At 38.7% G+C, this 13419-nt stretch overlaps 1 protein-coding gene across 5 annotated transcripts in view; it reads left to right on the forward strand.

Annotated features, from left to right (window-relative positions):
• Nucleotides 1–13419, forward strand: part of Usp40 (ubiquitin specific peptidase 40) — a 67228-nt gene that overhangs the window by 44823 nt on the left and 8986 nt on the right. For 4 of the 5 annotated variants that reach the window (XM_076865660.2, XM_076865659.2, XM_076865661.2 and 1 more), the window contains 5 exons: nucleotides 4392–4428; nucleotides 6231–6295; nucleotides 7992–8066; nucleotides 10548–10668; nucleotides 12708–12802. In XM_076865660.2, the coding sequence (XP_076721775.2) occupies nucleotides 4392–4428; nucleotides 6231–6295; nucleotides 7992–8066; nucleotides 10548–10668; nucleotides 12708–12802 (393 nt within the window). Of the gene's footprint in view, nucleotides 1–4391; nucleotides 4429–6230; nucleotides 6296–7991; nucleotides 8067–10547; nucleotides 10669–12707; nucleotides 12803–12896; nucleotides 12937–13419 lie in introns of all 5 variants that reach the window. The other variant, XM_076865663.2, reaches the window with a different exon arrangement.

The following is a 13419-nucleotide window of genomic DNA, read 5'->3' on the forward strand; positions in this document are numbered from 1 at the left end:
CTGTAGCCCTAGTCACAAAATGTGTGAGCTAAACCTGGAACATGTTGTCATCACAGAAAGCAATGAAGCTACTAATAAAGATTTATTGGAATTATCAAAGAGACTTAGGAGTCTAGTCATTAAAGATGAGACAGTTTGAACATTAGGGAGAATAATAATTAAAGTGTATACTAGGTAAAATTATTATAGAAATTTGGAATATGTAGAAATGGATTTTTTTAAAAAATTAAAACCCCTCATCCCTTATCTGTGTATGAATGTAAAATTCATATATATTCCCTATCTACATATGTAAAATCTTGATACCACACACATAAAATCTATGGGCAGGCTCATAATGACCATAACAGGAAATATTTATTGGTACCTACTATGGATAAAAGAGGAGAGAAATAAGCATTTATCTCATTTTTCCTCTGTAAATTATACCTCAAGGTGGCTCACTAGATAATATTTTTCTATATAGAACATATTCCAGCTAATAAAGAAGAAGGAATTTTAGAGCATCAGTTTTTCAATTTCTAATTAATAGATCAAGACAATGATCTTTAAACACTGAGAATAACCCAAAGAAGTACAGCTCTTAGACACTCTAGAAGCTCTAGGATACCCTTACCAAAACAAAAAAAAGGGCTGGGGCTGTAGCTCAGTGGCAGAGTGCTTACCTAGCATGCGTGAGGCACCGGGTTTAATCCTCAGCACCACATTACAAATAAACAAATAAAATAAAGGCATTTTGTCCATCTGCAACTACAAAAAAAAATATTTAAAAAAAACAACCTATGCGTCTTATTGAGCTACTGGATCTGACCACCAATTTTTTTTAATTTTTATATTGTTTTTAATATATATATATTTTTTTAGTTGTAATTGGACACAATACCTTTATTTTATTTATTTTTATGTGGTGCTGAGAATCGAACCCAGGGCCTTGCATGTGCTAGGTGAGCACTTTACCACTGAGCTACAACCCCAGACCCCACATATTTATTTATTTATTGTACTGGGGATTGAACCCAGGGGCATTTAACCACTGAGTCACATCCCCAGCCCTTTTTATTTTTGTTTTGAGACAGGGTCTCACTAAGTCGTTTAGGGCCTTGCTAAGTTGTACTTGAACTTGTAGTCCTCTAGTCTCAATATGCGTGCACCACCATGCCCAGCCTGACTACCAGTTTATAAGGAATAGGAGAGGTTTAATGCACCACAGGCCTGCAGCCAGCAGAATCCAGATTGGAAAACTCTTCTCAACAAATAAATTGCAGGGTCTGAGGGTACCTATAGGCTAAAGGAGGCTCAGACAAATAGCACCCCATTGCAAATGTGTGGATTTTATTTGGACCTTGGTTCAAACAAAAACAACAACAAAAGAAAACCCTTTATAATAACTAAAGAGAAAGTAGGGAAATTTGAACTGGGTATTTGTTGTTATTTACAAATTCTTAATTTGAAAAACTTTTAAGTTCTTAAGACGTTAATCACTTAAGGTTTATATTTTTAAAAGAATCCTTATCTTTCAGAAATGCATGCTAACTATAGAGGAAATAATATGTTATCAGGCATTTGTTTTTATTTTTTCCCCATTTTTTTTTATTGGTGCTTTATAATTGTACATAATGACAGTGGCATTTACTTTTAAAGAATCTAGGGAAACTGAACACAGTTGCACACACCTGAAATCCCAGCAGCTCAAAAGGCTGAGACAGGAGGATCACAAGTTCAAGGCCAGCCTGGGCAACTTAGTGAAACCCTATCTCAAAAAATAAAAAGGAATGGAGGGCTGCAGTTATGGCTCAGTGGTAGAGCGCTCGTGTAGCATGCGTGAGGCACTAAGTTCAATCCTTAGCACCACATAAAAATGAAATAAAGATATTGTGTCCACCTACAACTAAAAAATAAATATTTTTTAAAAAAAGGAATGGGGAAATGGCTCAGAGGTTAAGCACCCTAGGCTTCAGTCCCTAGTACCAAAAAAAAAAAAAAAGAAGAAGAAGAAGAAGAAGAATCTGGGGGAGGACAGGAGGTGGATGTAAACAAGACTGGACATGGCAATAGTTGAAATCATGGTTACTTGAGGAGGGTCATTTTACTAGTCTCTTCATGCAGTTGAAATTTTCCATGATAAAACATTTTTTACCCTTATTCTAGACTGTAAATATGTTCCAAATTTTTCATTGGCCTTTTGTTTGTCAATGTGTCTGTACGTAGGTACTGGGGATTGAACCCAGGGTGCTTAATCACTGAGCCACATTCCCAGCCCTTTTTATTTTTTATTTTGAGACAAAGTCTCACTCTGTTGCTGAGGCTCTTTTGAACTTGGGATCCTCCTGCCTCAGCCTCTGGAGTGACTGGGATTACAGGCATGTGCAACCACATCCAGCTTTTATTGGCCTTTATTAACGTGTATTTTTTCATTTCAAAGAAACCACAAAACTATTCTGAAGAGTGACACACATCCTTTTCTTCCTGTGCTCTCTCAGCCCCACTGGGGTTCCATGTAGCTCTTCCTCAGGCTTCAGGGGGCCCCCTCACTGCTGCGCCCATCCATGAGCATCTAGTCTGTTCTCACCCTGCTGTGTGCATCCTGTCTGCTCCCAGCACTCCACGCTGTTGCTGGCTCTACTAGGAGTTTTTGTCTGTCTTCTGGGAAGTTAATGAACTAAGAAGTTAAAGCTCTTCAGGTTTTCCTTCCAGTCCACCAGCCCACCTTTCTCAGCTTGTTCTTTCCCCCTCTCCCCCTTGCCTTTTGAGCATTCTGCTACAGATATTCTTGGACTGAGCCCCTCTAGCCCCAGAGCATCCAAATGCCACCTAGGCTGTCTGAAATCCAAACTAGAGCACATCCCCAGCAGGACTCCTGGCCTCCTGAAATGTCCTCCACACATGTTTTTCTCTTCTTCAGCTAATGGCAGCTCCAATTTCCTATTTGCTCTGGCCAAAACCTTTATGCCCCCTTGATTCTCCTTGTCTTACTTCACATCCAGTTTTTCAGGACCTTCTGTTGGTTCTGCCATCAGAATGCTGCTAAGATCTGGCCACATCTCGCTCCCTCTACCGCTGTGTCCCTGTCGAGCACACCACTGTCACTCATCTGCACTGTTCCACAGGTTCTTAACTGATCTCCTTGCTTCTAGCCTTGAACCTCCCAGGGTCCATTTTTATAAGGAAATTGAGTGATTTACTGTTTTGTTTTCAAAACTCTAGCCCCTACCCCACTGCTGGCCTCCTTGCTTTCCTCCAAAGCCCTTAAGTTCGGGTCCCCTGCCTGGAACACAGTTAAGATGAATGTTCTTTTGTTTTTGTCCCTTAAGGAAAGCCTTTAAGGCTGCAGTTTTCTTTGAATATAGCTTTATCCCCGTCACCCATGCTTTAACTATTGTGTTATCATTGGCATTGTTTTCTAAATAACCTGTAAACACATACAACTAACCATAAATTTAATCCCAGTTTTTGAACTTCAGGGGGTTAAAAGTCTCTGCTGATCACCACCTCCCTTATATAGAAGGCACTGAGATGACCTGACATATGCTTATCAATAGAGATGTCCTCCCAGAGCACATGCCAGGGTACATAAAGGAATGAAGAACTCACTTTGTGTGTATCATGCCTCATGCACATACTAGACCTTTTTAAGTTCACTTAAAATATTTTAAACATCTAATACGACATATAAATCTGTTTTATTCTTTGAACTGCTAAGATATATCTTCATTTTTTAAATGTTCACCCATTAATAGATATTTTGATTAATGGCCACTGTTTTCTTATTCTGAGCAGTACAAGAGTGACCATCCTTATTTTTATTTCCTTTTGCTCTAGGGTAGTATAAACAAAATTTTATTTACTCTTTGACCCAAGATTTACTTTGGAATGTTTTTCCCTCAAAAAGTTATAAAGTTGTTCTATTAAAACTTTAGTTCATATTTTCACATTTTTGCATTGTACCATGAGGGCACAACTTACACAATTCTTTCCTTATGAGTTTATGTGTGATCATTTGTGTTTAATGGCTTCTAAATAAAGGTCAATCTCCTTTTATAGGATTCAGAGGTTATTAAGTATCTGTGAAATCAGCCTTATCAATAATTTGATCAAATCACACTGTTAATCCTCATGGGAAGGAAGTCGTGGCAGAGACACAGAAAGCAGTAAATGAAACTTGGAGCTGAGTCCTGGTTGGAAACACGAGGAAATGTTTCTCCTCCCTGAACTGACCCCCTCCCAGCTCCTAGGAAAGAGAGCTGGCTTGTCAATCATCTTAATTCTATGTGCCTTTGTCTATCCAAGAATGATGAATATAATCAGACTTAAGGCCCAGGGTTCAAAAAGGGTGTTTCTTCTTATACTATAATTCAGAAACAAAAACTAAATTTTTTTTTTTTTTTTTTTAGTGTTTAAAGATAATGCTTGAGAAATCTAGTTTGCCAGGTAAGTTATTTATCATGATGACATAATCTTATCCACATTCTTTACTTCAAACAATTATCTATAAGCCTAATAAAAACTTTTCAAACTTTCTTTTTCATAAGGATTGTGGAAAAAAAAGTTTTATAGACTGCAGAAAAAAAAAAGTAGTTTAAATTTCTGTGTGTTCATAATGAATTCTCCTGGTTCTATTTACAAACTAAAAGAAAAGTAGTTTTAGGGTTAGCCTAGATAGAATCCAGCAAGGATGTAAAAGAAAGCAAGCTAAGATTTATACCACCTGGAGTTATCCACATCTAGTTCCACTGAAACATTTTTAGTCTTATTGATTCAGAATTTCAGTGCATCTATTTCATGTCAATATTTGTGTATAATAGACTAGGGAATGGACTGTGAATGGAAAAAATTAATCCAGAGTAACTTACAGCAGCTTCCTGGGTGCAGTCATGTCACTGAGCTTTATGAGGAATCATGCTGCTTTTATTAGAACAGTTTGTCCCTCAGACACTATTGAAGTTGGCACCAGTGTGTTATCTGGAAGGAATGTTCACGTGCTCTGGATATAGGGCTGTCCTGTAGAAGTACACAGGCAGTGTCTCATTGAATCTCATTGAATCTCAGCAGTAGCCCTCCCGGGGTGGGGATGGTCACCCGTTCCCATTTCACAGACAAGGAAACAGGCTGTGAAGGCTTAAATGGCTTGCCAGAGTTCCCCAGCCAGTAGCTAGGCCTCTGCTCTCAAGGTCCAGGTTCTTCCCACCTGCTATGTTGTGGACTAATAGTGCTCACTTTTAACTGACTAGTAATTTTGTAAGGTACTTAAATTAATTTGAAATTGATACAAATCTTTCTGAATTTAAAACTAATGGTTAAAAAGGATCTACAAAAAAGTGTGCTGCAGGGGTTCAGAGACTGGCTGGTGGAGATGAGTAAGAATTTTGTGTTTATTCCTTTGCCCATTAGATGGTTTTGGTGCTACAGCATCTTGCTCATCAAATAATAGCTGGGGTTTTTGTTTGTTTGTAATAACCAGGGTTTCGAATTTTTGCCCCATTCAACTTTTTCCCCATTCAAAAAAAGTTCTCGTTTGGGGAGTGAGCAGCAAACAAGTACACTGAAAAAGAGAGATCTGATTTAAGTCTATTTAATATTTATAAATTTTCTTTCACATCAGTTTCATTCAGATACTCTTCAGAAAGTTCTAGTGCTGTGTTGTTTGATTAACTGCTAAGAGGAGGAATTTTCTTGTACAATTGCAGTTGCTGAGCAATTTTAGCATATACTTTAGCTACGACAAAAATCATCTTTAGTGCTGGGGTTGTGGCTCAGTGGTGGAGCACTTGCCTAGCATGTGTGAGGTACTGGGTTCAATTCTCAGCACCACATATAAATAAATAAAAATAAAAGTCCATTGACAATTAAAAAAATTGTTTTTACAAGAGATTTGATACTTATATATATGTATGTCTATATGTATAGTGATATATGATCTCTATATATGTATACATGAAAAGAGTAAGGGTACAAAGTAAATATTGTATAATAGAAGCAAGTGTTTTTAGTCACAAATACATATATGAATATGTTGTTTTTATTCACAGGTTCTTGGTGAAAAAGAAAGCAAATTAACCAAATTGAGCAGGAAAACACAACTTTTCATGATCTGGAAGAGATCATTTTAAAAACTAATGATTATTAGCAGATTAAGCCCCATTGGACATTCACTTATCCAGAATGGTTATTCCTACTGAATTCTTAAAACACACTCTCTGGGGTTTTTCATCCTAATATTGATTTCTTCATAGGAGATGCGTGGCATTTAAGAAAAATGGACTGGTGCTATGAAGCTGGGGAGCCATTATGTGGAGAAGTAAGAGGATTTCCATACCTTCTGCTCTGAAGATGATTGCATTTCATACAGGATTTCCCCTTCCCGCCCGACTCATATAAAAAAAATTTCTAGAGAAAACTTTCACTCTTTTTTAGGAAACAAAAAGCTAAGCAAGATCTATTTTCCCTTTCTTTGACTGGTTTTTCTGATACAGAGCAAGTCTGGGCTAGGTGGAGGTGTTTCTGACATCCGTGATCGGCCCTGCTGGTGAGAGAGCATGTCCTAGACCAGTGCTCCACCAGGAAACAGAGCACTTCAGAGAGCAGAGGACACTGGAGCTCATGAAAGCATCTAAAGTACACTCTGGGTGTGGGGGCAGTACTGGAGTTTGAACCCAAGGCCTCACACATACAAAGTATCCACTCTTATCACTGAGCCACATTCCCAGCCCACACTGAATTTTTGACCCCTTCATATTTTAATCTCAGAGTTTCTCTGTAAGTAAATGATGGTAGAATTCATCTTACCAGACAATCACTTGGTAGTGCTCCAAACTCTGGGTGCAGCCAAACTCTTAGGCTAAGTTTAGGAATAGTTTTATCACAGGATAGTTTGAGTCTTGTTAAGCTTTATTGTTCACCCAAATAGCACCAAACCTCCCAGTCCAAACCCAGGGCCTTGGAAGGAGGCCAAGTGAAGCTTCTTCCCAGAAACACTGTGGTCAGCTACCCCTTTCCAGCCTTCACCTGCCTGCTGTTCACTAACAGCTGCATTGAACAGTCGAGGGCAGTGGTGCTGGGGCTTCCTCTGGAATACTCTGCCCAAACAGTTGATAAGACAAGATCAAGAGAAGCCTCCTTTGAGTCTTGGTTTGGATATCAGAATATTGATTCAGAGAGTGAATTATTCACTATCTGAATAATTATTTCCCCAGTCGGTATCAAACAATTCATCTAATATTAAAGTCATTTCCCTCAAAACTGTCTTCTCCTAGATTTGCCCTTTATTTCCCATCCTAACCTTTTCAGACTAAAATATCGCTTACCATACCTACCTTTCCCTCCTTCAGGTTAGTCTCGTACTTCAGGAACCTGCCAGCCTTTCCAGCCCTTCCTTGGCCATTTTCCTGCTGGCTCCCATTTCAAGCCACCCTTTGCCTCTTCTCTACATGGCTTCCCTGGGCCCAGGCATTTCAACCACCTTGGTCTTGAGTTCTGCCTTTATTTTTGTTCCACATCCCTTCGGTTGGTGCCCACTTTTCCAAACAAATTTCTTTCCCATTTTTCTTCAACTGGTACTTCCCACTCAGATGTCAGTTTCTCAGCTCTTTGCTGAAACAAACCATGGTTATTGTCAGTTTTGACTCTGCCCTTGTTCTTTTCTTAATAAGAAATCCTCTTCTCTGGAGCCCTCTAGCTTTCCAAATCCCCCACACAATTTTAGGTATGATTAAAATCTCATGGGGCACAAGTCAAGTCTGTCCTCACCCATCTCAGTTGTCTCCCTATCCTCAACTCTTTGAAGATACTTAATGGTTTACACGCCACAATTTAATATGTAATGCCGTTCTGCTTTTGTAGTCCTAGCTTACTTCCTTTGTCTTCAGTATCTACTTTGTTATTCACTTATTTATTTCTTGAAAATGTAATAGAGGTTAAAAAAAAAAAAAGAGTCTATGGTGTGTTTATTCCTCTCAGAAATCTTAAGTGACAAAAAAGAATTTCTGTGTTCCCAGGATGCAACACTGCAAGAGCTTAGGATATGTTCTGGAGACACATTGCTTTTAATTGAAGGAAAACTTCCTCTTCCGGTAAGATTTTGCCTCTAAATAGACATTTTATAATAACAGTTATCGTTCTGAATACAAAGGTGTTATATTCTCATTGTGGGAAATTGGGGAAATATAGTCACAAAAAGAATAGAGAACTTTCCCAGAATCCTACCTATAAATATTTTATAGGTAGATATTTCCTTCCTATAAGTATTTCTAAATAAAATTAAAATCAATTATATGTAAAAATTTTATTTCATCCTTTTTATAGTTAACATTTTAACCTGATTATAAAACCCAGAAATAGTTATATCCAAGGTAATGATTAACTGCTGTTTAATTCACCTATATCCCCAGTGTTGGAAATTTAGCTTATTTAAAATTTTTTTGTTCTTAAAATTAGTACTTAAATATAAAACCTTCTATCTGGGAGTGGTGGCATACGCTGTATTCCCAGCAACTCAGGAAGCTGAAGCAGGAGGATCTCAAGTTTTAGGCCAACCTGTAATTTAGCAAGATCATCTCCAAATAAACCCAACATCTTCATCCTAACCTTTTCAGACTAAAATATCACTTACCATACCTACCTTTCCCTCCTTCAGGTTAGTCTCGTACTTCAGGAACTTGGGAATGAAGCTCAGTGGTAGAGCAACCCTGGGTTTAATTCGCAATACCATATATACACACAAAACAAAGGTGGAATTACTAACTCAAAAGGCATGAGCTCTTTAAAGATTTGATGCTACATATTGCCAAATTGTTTTCCTAACAAGTCCTACTAAATTAATAACCTTGTTGGCAAAGTATGTGAGGACTTATTTTATTGCTCTTTTATAAACATTGCATGTCACTACTTTTTTTTGGCGGGGGGTGGAGGCGGGGGGGGGGCACTGGGGATTGAACCCAGGGGCTCTACCACTGAGCTAAATGCCCAGTCATTTGATTTTTTATTTTGAGACAGGGTCTCACTAAGTTACTGAGGCTGGCCTTGAACTTGTGATCCTCATGCCTCAGCCTCCTGAGTCACTGGGATTATTTTTCAAAGGTGGAGATATTCTCAGGGCCTTCTGCATAGTAGGCAAGCACTCTTGCCACTGAACTATGCCCCTAATCCCATAATTTATTTAACGAGTCTCTTTTTTTGAAAAACACTATAAAAAATATATAGGTGCTATTTTGCATATGTATGATAAATTCCTAGAACAGAAATTGTCCCACCAAAATTATGGTCTACAATAATGTGAACATCTTTTAAAGATGGACCGTGGGTCATAGTTTTTGCTCCCATAAAAAATTTGCACTGGATACCCCTGTATACATGACTTCTTATGCATGCACATGTATCAGAAAGTAAATTGCTAAGTGTGGAATGGCTTACTCAAAGGACTTGGATTTTAAATTTTAACAGATATGTCTAAATTCCAAAAACCACAGGTCATGAGCTTTAAGTTTATTCATATTTTCACCAACATAGCATATTATTCGATTTTCTGGGTTTTGACAGTCTGCTAGGTGAAAAAAAAAAAATGGAAATTGAGTGTTTTGACTTACATGTATTTAATTTAATTTAGGTTGAATATTTGTTAATCTTCATCAATTTAATTAAGAGATTGTACTATGCATTTTTTAATATATATATTTTAAATATTTTACAGGAATGAGCTCTGTAAATACAACCTATTCTCTCTCTTAATCTAATTTCTTCTGTACTTTTAAAAAAAAAAAAAAAAAAGAGGTGGGGCCAGGTGTAGTGACGCACACCCATGATCCTAGTGGTTCATGAGGTTGAGGCTGGAGGATCGTGAATTCAAATACAGCCTCTGCAACTTAGCAAGGCCCTAAGCAACTCAGCAGGACCCTGTTTCTAAATAAAATACAAAAAAGGGCTGGGGATGTGGCTCAGTGGTTAAGCATCCCTGGGTTCAATTCCCAGTACCAAAAAAAAAAAAAAAAAAGTGGGAAGAACTAAATTAGTAAAACTGACATTATGGGGCATGTATGAAGACAATGGGTTTGTTTCATGTGGTTTGCTTCATTTAACAAATGCATTGTGCCAGGGGTGCTCCCAGTGCCTGGAACCAGTGGTGTGGCATCTCTAGGCAAAAACAGCAAGTATAACTCATGGCGGTTGGTAAATTGAGAAGGAAAAATAACAACTTTAAGTACATTTTATGCCATCCATAATTTTTTTTCTCTGTGTGGAAGTGTAAGTGAAGATTCTCTTTAATTTTTGTACATCACAGCAATTAAAAATGTTTAGTTCTAGCTGGAAATGGTGGTGCATGTTGTAACCCTAGTGACATGGAGGCTGAGGCAGGATGATTATGAGTTTAAAGCTAGTCTGAACAACTTAGTGAGAAGCTGTCTCAAATTTTTAAAAAGATCTGGGAAGTAGCTCAGTGGTAGAGCACCACTAGGTTCAGTTCACAGTATTGAAAAAAAAAGTATACACACATACATTCATATAGATATATAGATACACACACACACACACACACACACACACACTCTGTTTTTCAGGGTTTCCTGAAGGTGCCCATCTGGTGGTACCAGCCTCGCGGTCACTCAGGACACTGGGAGAGTCAAGACCAGCCTTGTACCTTTTCTCAAGGCAACGGCTGGAGAGCTGCTAGCACCCAAGGTGAGGACAGAATTAAATTTCCACAGCCAGCCTGTCATGGAAAAGTGAAATGCCGCTTCTGCTCTGGAGTCAACAGACATTTATTTGAAAAACGCAAGATTGAAAACCAAAGCCTGTTTATTCCTTTTTAATAATAACAGCACCACCTGATCTCATGCAGTGCTTTGCAACTCTGTAAAGCACTATATCTTAATATTATATCAATATATGATACTTTTTCAAAGATCTTTTAAATATCAGCTCTCAAGATCCTCAGAGCAACAGAAGCCCCCTTGTCGCCATGTAGCAGAATGTTGGGGCTTCAGCCTGCTCCGTTGTCCACTGGGCAGAGGCCAGAGCTGGGGTTCACATCCTGTGTGTTTCGTCATCTTCCCCCCCAGCTGTCCCCAAGAACTGCTTCTAGGGCACCTGGCACTTCACTCCTTGGAGAAGAAATGCAGGAGTACAGTGTTGTCTCATTCTCGGGTGCAGTGAACACGCTGCAGTGGGCAGAGTCCCTGGCAGTGACCGGACTGCCTTAGTGTGGGCTTCCACTTCCTCTGTCCACACCGTTTAATCTCTTCTGAAGGTAAAGAGACTTTGCTGGTGCTGGGCTGGGGATGGAGCGCAGAGCCTCACACACACAAGGCAAGTGCTGTAGACACTGAGCCACACCCTGAAGCCCAAGAAAATGTTGTTTTAATAGGGCCGAGTTTTCAGGTATATTTTTCTTTTTATTGTGCTTTGCTTAATTATTTAGCTTTTTTTGTGCCTTAAGGTATTGTGTATTATAATTCTATTTTTTTGAACCTCTTCAGAATGAACTTAATATAAATGAGTCAGATTCTCTACTTATTGTTTGAAGTTAGGTCTATATATGTAGAGTAATATGTTAAAATAGCTGTGAAATCGACAAAGTTATTTTTATTTGGGTCGCATTCGTTTTTGTAAACAAATCCTAAAAATGCTTGGGTAATAAAATAGTAATTACATGCAGAGTTGAATTATAGATTTTTTTATAGCATGCATAATCAGTATGTTTCTCCATGAAATTAAGAAGATTCATTTTTGATAATGCCTCTTTGTTATAACTAGAGGGAAATGTTTCATCCTTTCAGGTAGCACCAGCCTGCAGTTTCCTTGAGACACAAGACCACTCACAAACAGGGCTTTTTCGCTTTATTTACTTATAATTCATTTGTAATTTCTTATTATGTATTAGCAGTATAGCCAGCAGTAAACAAAACATTTCATTAAAGCAAAAGTGACAGACAATATTCTGAATTTAAAATTTAGCAGCTCTTGGGCTGGGGTTGTAACTCAGTGGTAGAGTACTTGCCTCACACGCGTGAGACCCTGGGCTCAATCCTCAGCACCACATAAAAATAAACAAATGAAATAAAGATATTGTGTCCATCTACAACTAAAAAATATATATTTTAAAAAAAATTAGCAGCTTTTATATCCAGATAGCATTTCCATTTTTGGAAAATACTCAGAAAGGCCTTCTAATTTAGATTTTCTTCATTCCACAAACAGTTATTGGGCCTTTAGTATGTGACACCCACCATATCAGGCATTGGGGAGACACACAAGACAGGTGGGCTGTACCCCTTGAAATTCCTGTTCTGTTTTGACAATGCAGAGGAAACTATATGTGCACACAAAAGAGGCTCCAGCTGAGATCAGAGTCATAAGAAAGAAGGAAGCCATGTCAAGAACACAGGCAGGGTGGCCTACCAGCAATGTCTTCTTTGAGGAAAGAAAGAATTTGGAAAAGAACATTATAGATAGATATTACCAGGGTAAGCTCCCCAGAACATTCTGCCATCAGCATGCTCCCTGATTGCTAATTCACCAGGCAGTGAATCCTGAGGGAGCTGATTAAAGGGATTCAGATTTAGAGGTTCTTGAGTGACTTTTTAGTAAACCTGTTTACAATATCAAAATCCTTTACAATATCAAATAATCCCATTACAATGTCAAAATATGGCAGTGTCTTTCAGAAATATGAAATAAGTTTTAAATTCCTTCCAAACATCCACCTCTGTCCTTTTAAGGTGCCCCTGGCCATGTGCCTGCAGAAGTTTCTCTCGTCTACTTGGGAGACATGGATATCTCAGAAGATGCTGCTTTGGTGGACCTGAAATCTCAGGTCAGACTTCTTCCTGTAATGGGCCTTAGTGGTGATATGGCTTCTTCCAGTGAGATATTAATATGTTCTTCTATTTCCTTTCCCTCAATTACAGTCTGTTCTGATATGGCACTTGCTCTGTGCCATGTTCAGGGGTAAGTACCAGCAGGCAGCGGACACCGAGGCCAGACAGCCCCGACTCTGTTTCCGCCTTTGCCCTCGTGGCTTTCACTTATTGACGCTGACGGGCGTGCTGTGCTTGTGTTTGAATCTACCCTTAGCAACTCGTGGCTTATGTTCATTTTTATTTTTTAGGGAAACGTGGTTTATTGAAACATCCATAAAGCATTCACTTGACATTGTTTTGTACCATTGTGAGCCATATGTTAAATGTCGTTAGATACAAGTTGTGTTATCAGTCTCCCATGGGGCAGATACCAGCTTCTGTGTTAGGATGCTAAACTGGATGTTTTCTTGTGCGTTAATGAGCACAGAGAAGGCGAGTTGTGTCCAAGTGGAAAGGCCAAGTGGAGCATAACCCAGAGAGCTGAATAAGCGTCTTGCTGTCATGGACAGATATGAACTTGCTTTTTACTTAAAGGAAAGCACGCAGGGCCTCTGTATGCCTAGCAGTGGTT

The sequence above is a fragment of the Callospermophilus lateralis genome, chromosome 9 (assembly GCF_048772815.1).
Source record: "Callospermophilus lateralis isolate mCalLat2 chromosome 9, mCalLat2.hap1, whole genome shotgun sequence".
NCBI classification, from domain to species: Eukaryota; Metazoa; Chordata; class Mammalia; order Rodentia; family Sciuridae; genus Callospermophilus; species Callospermophilus lateralis.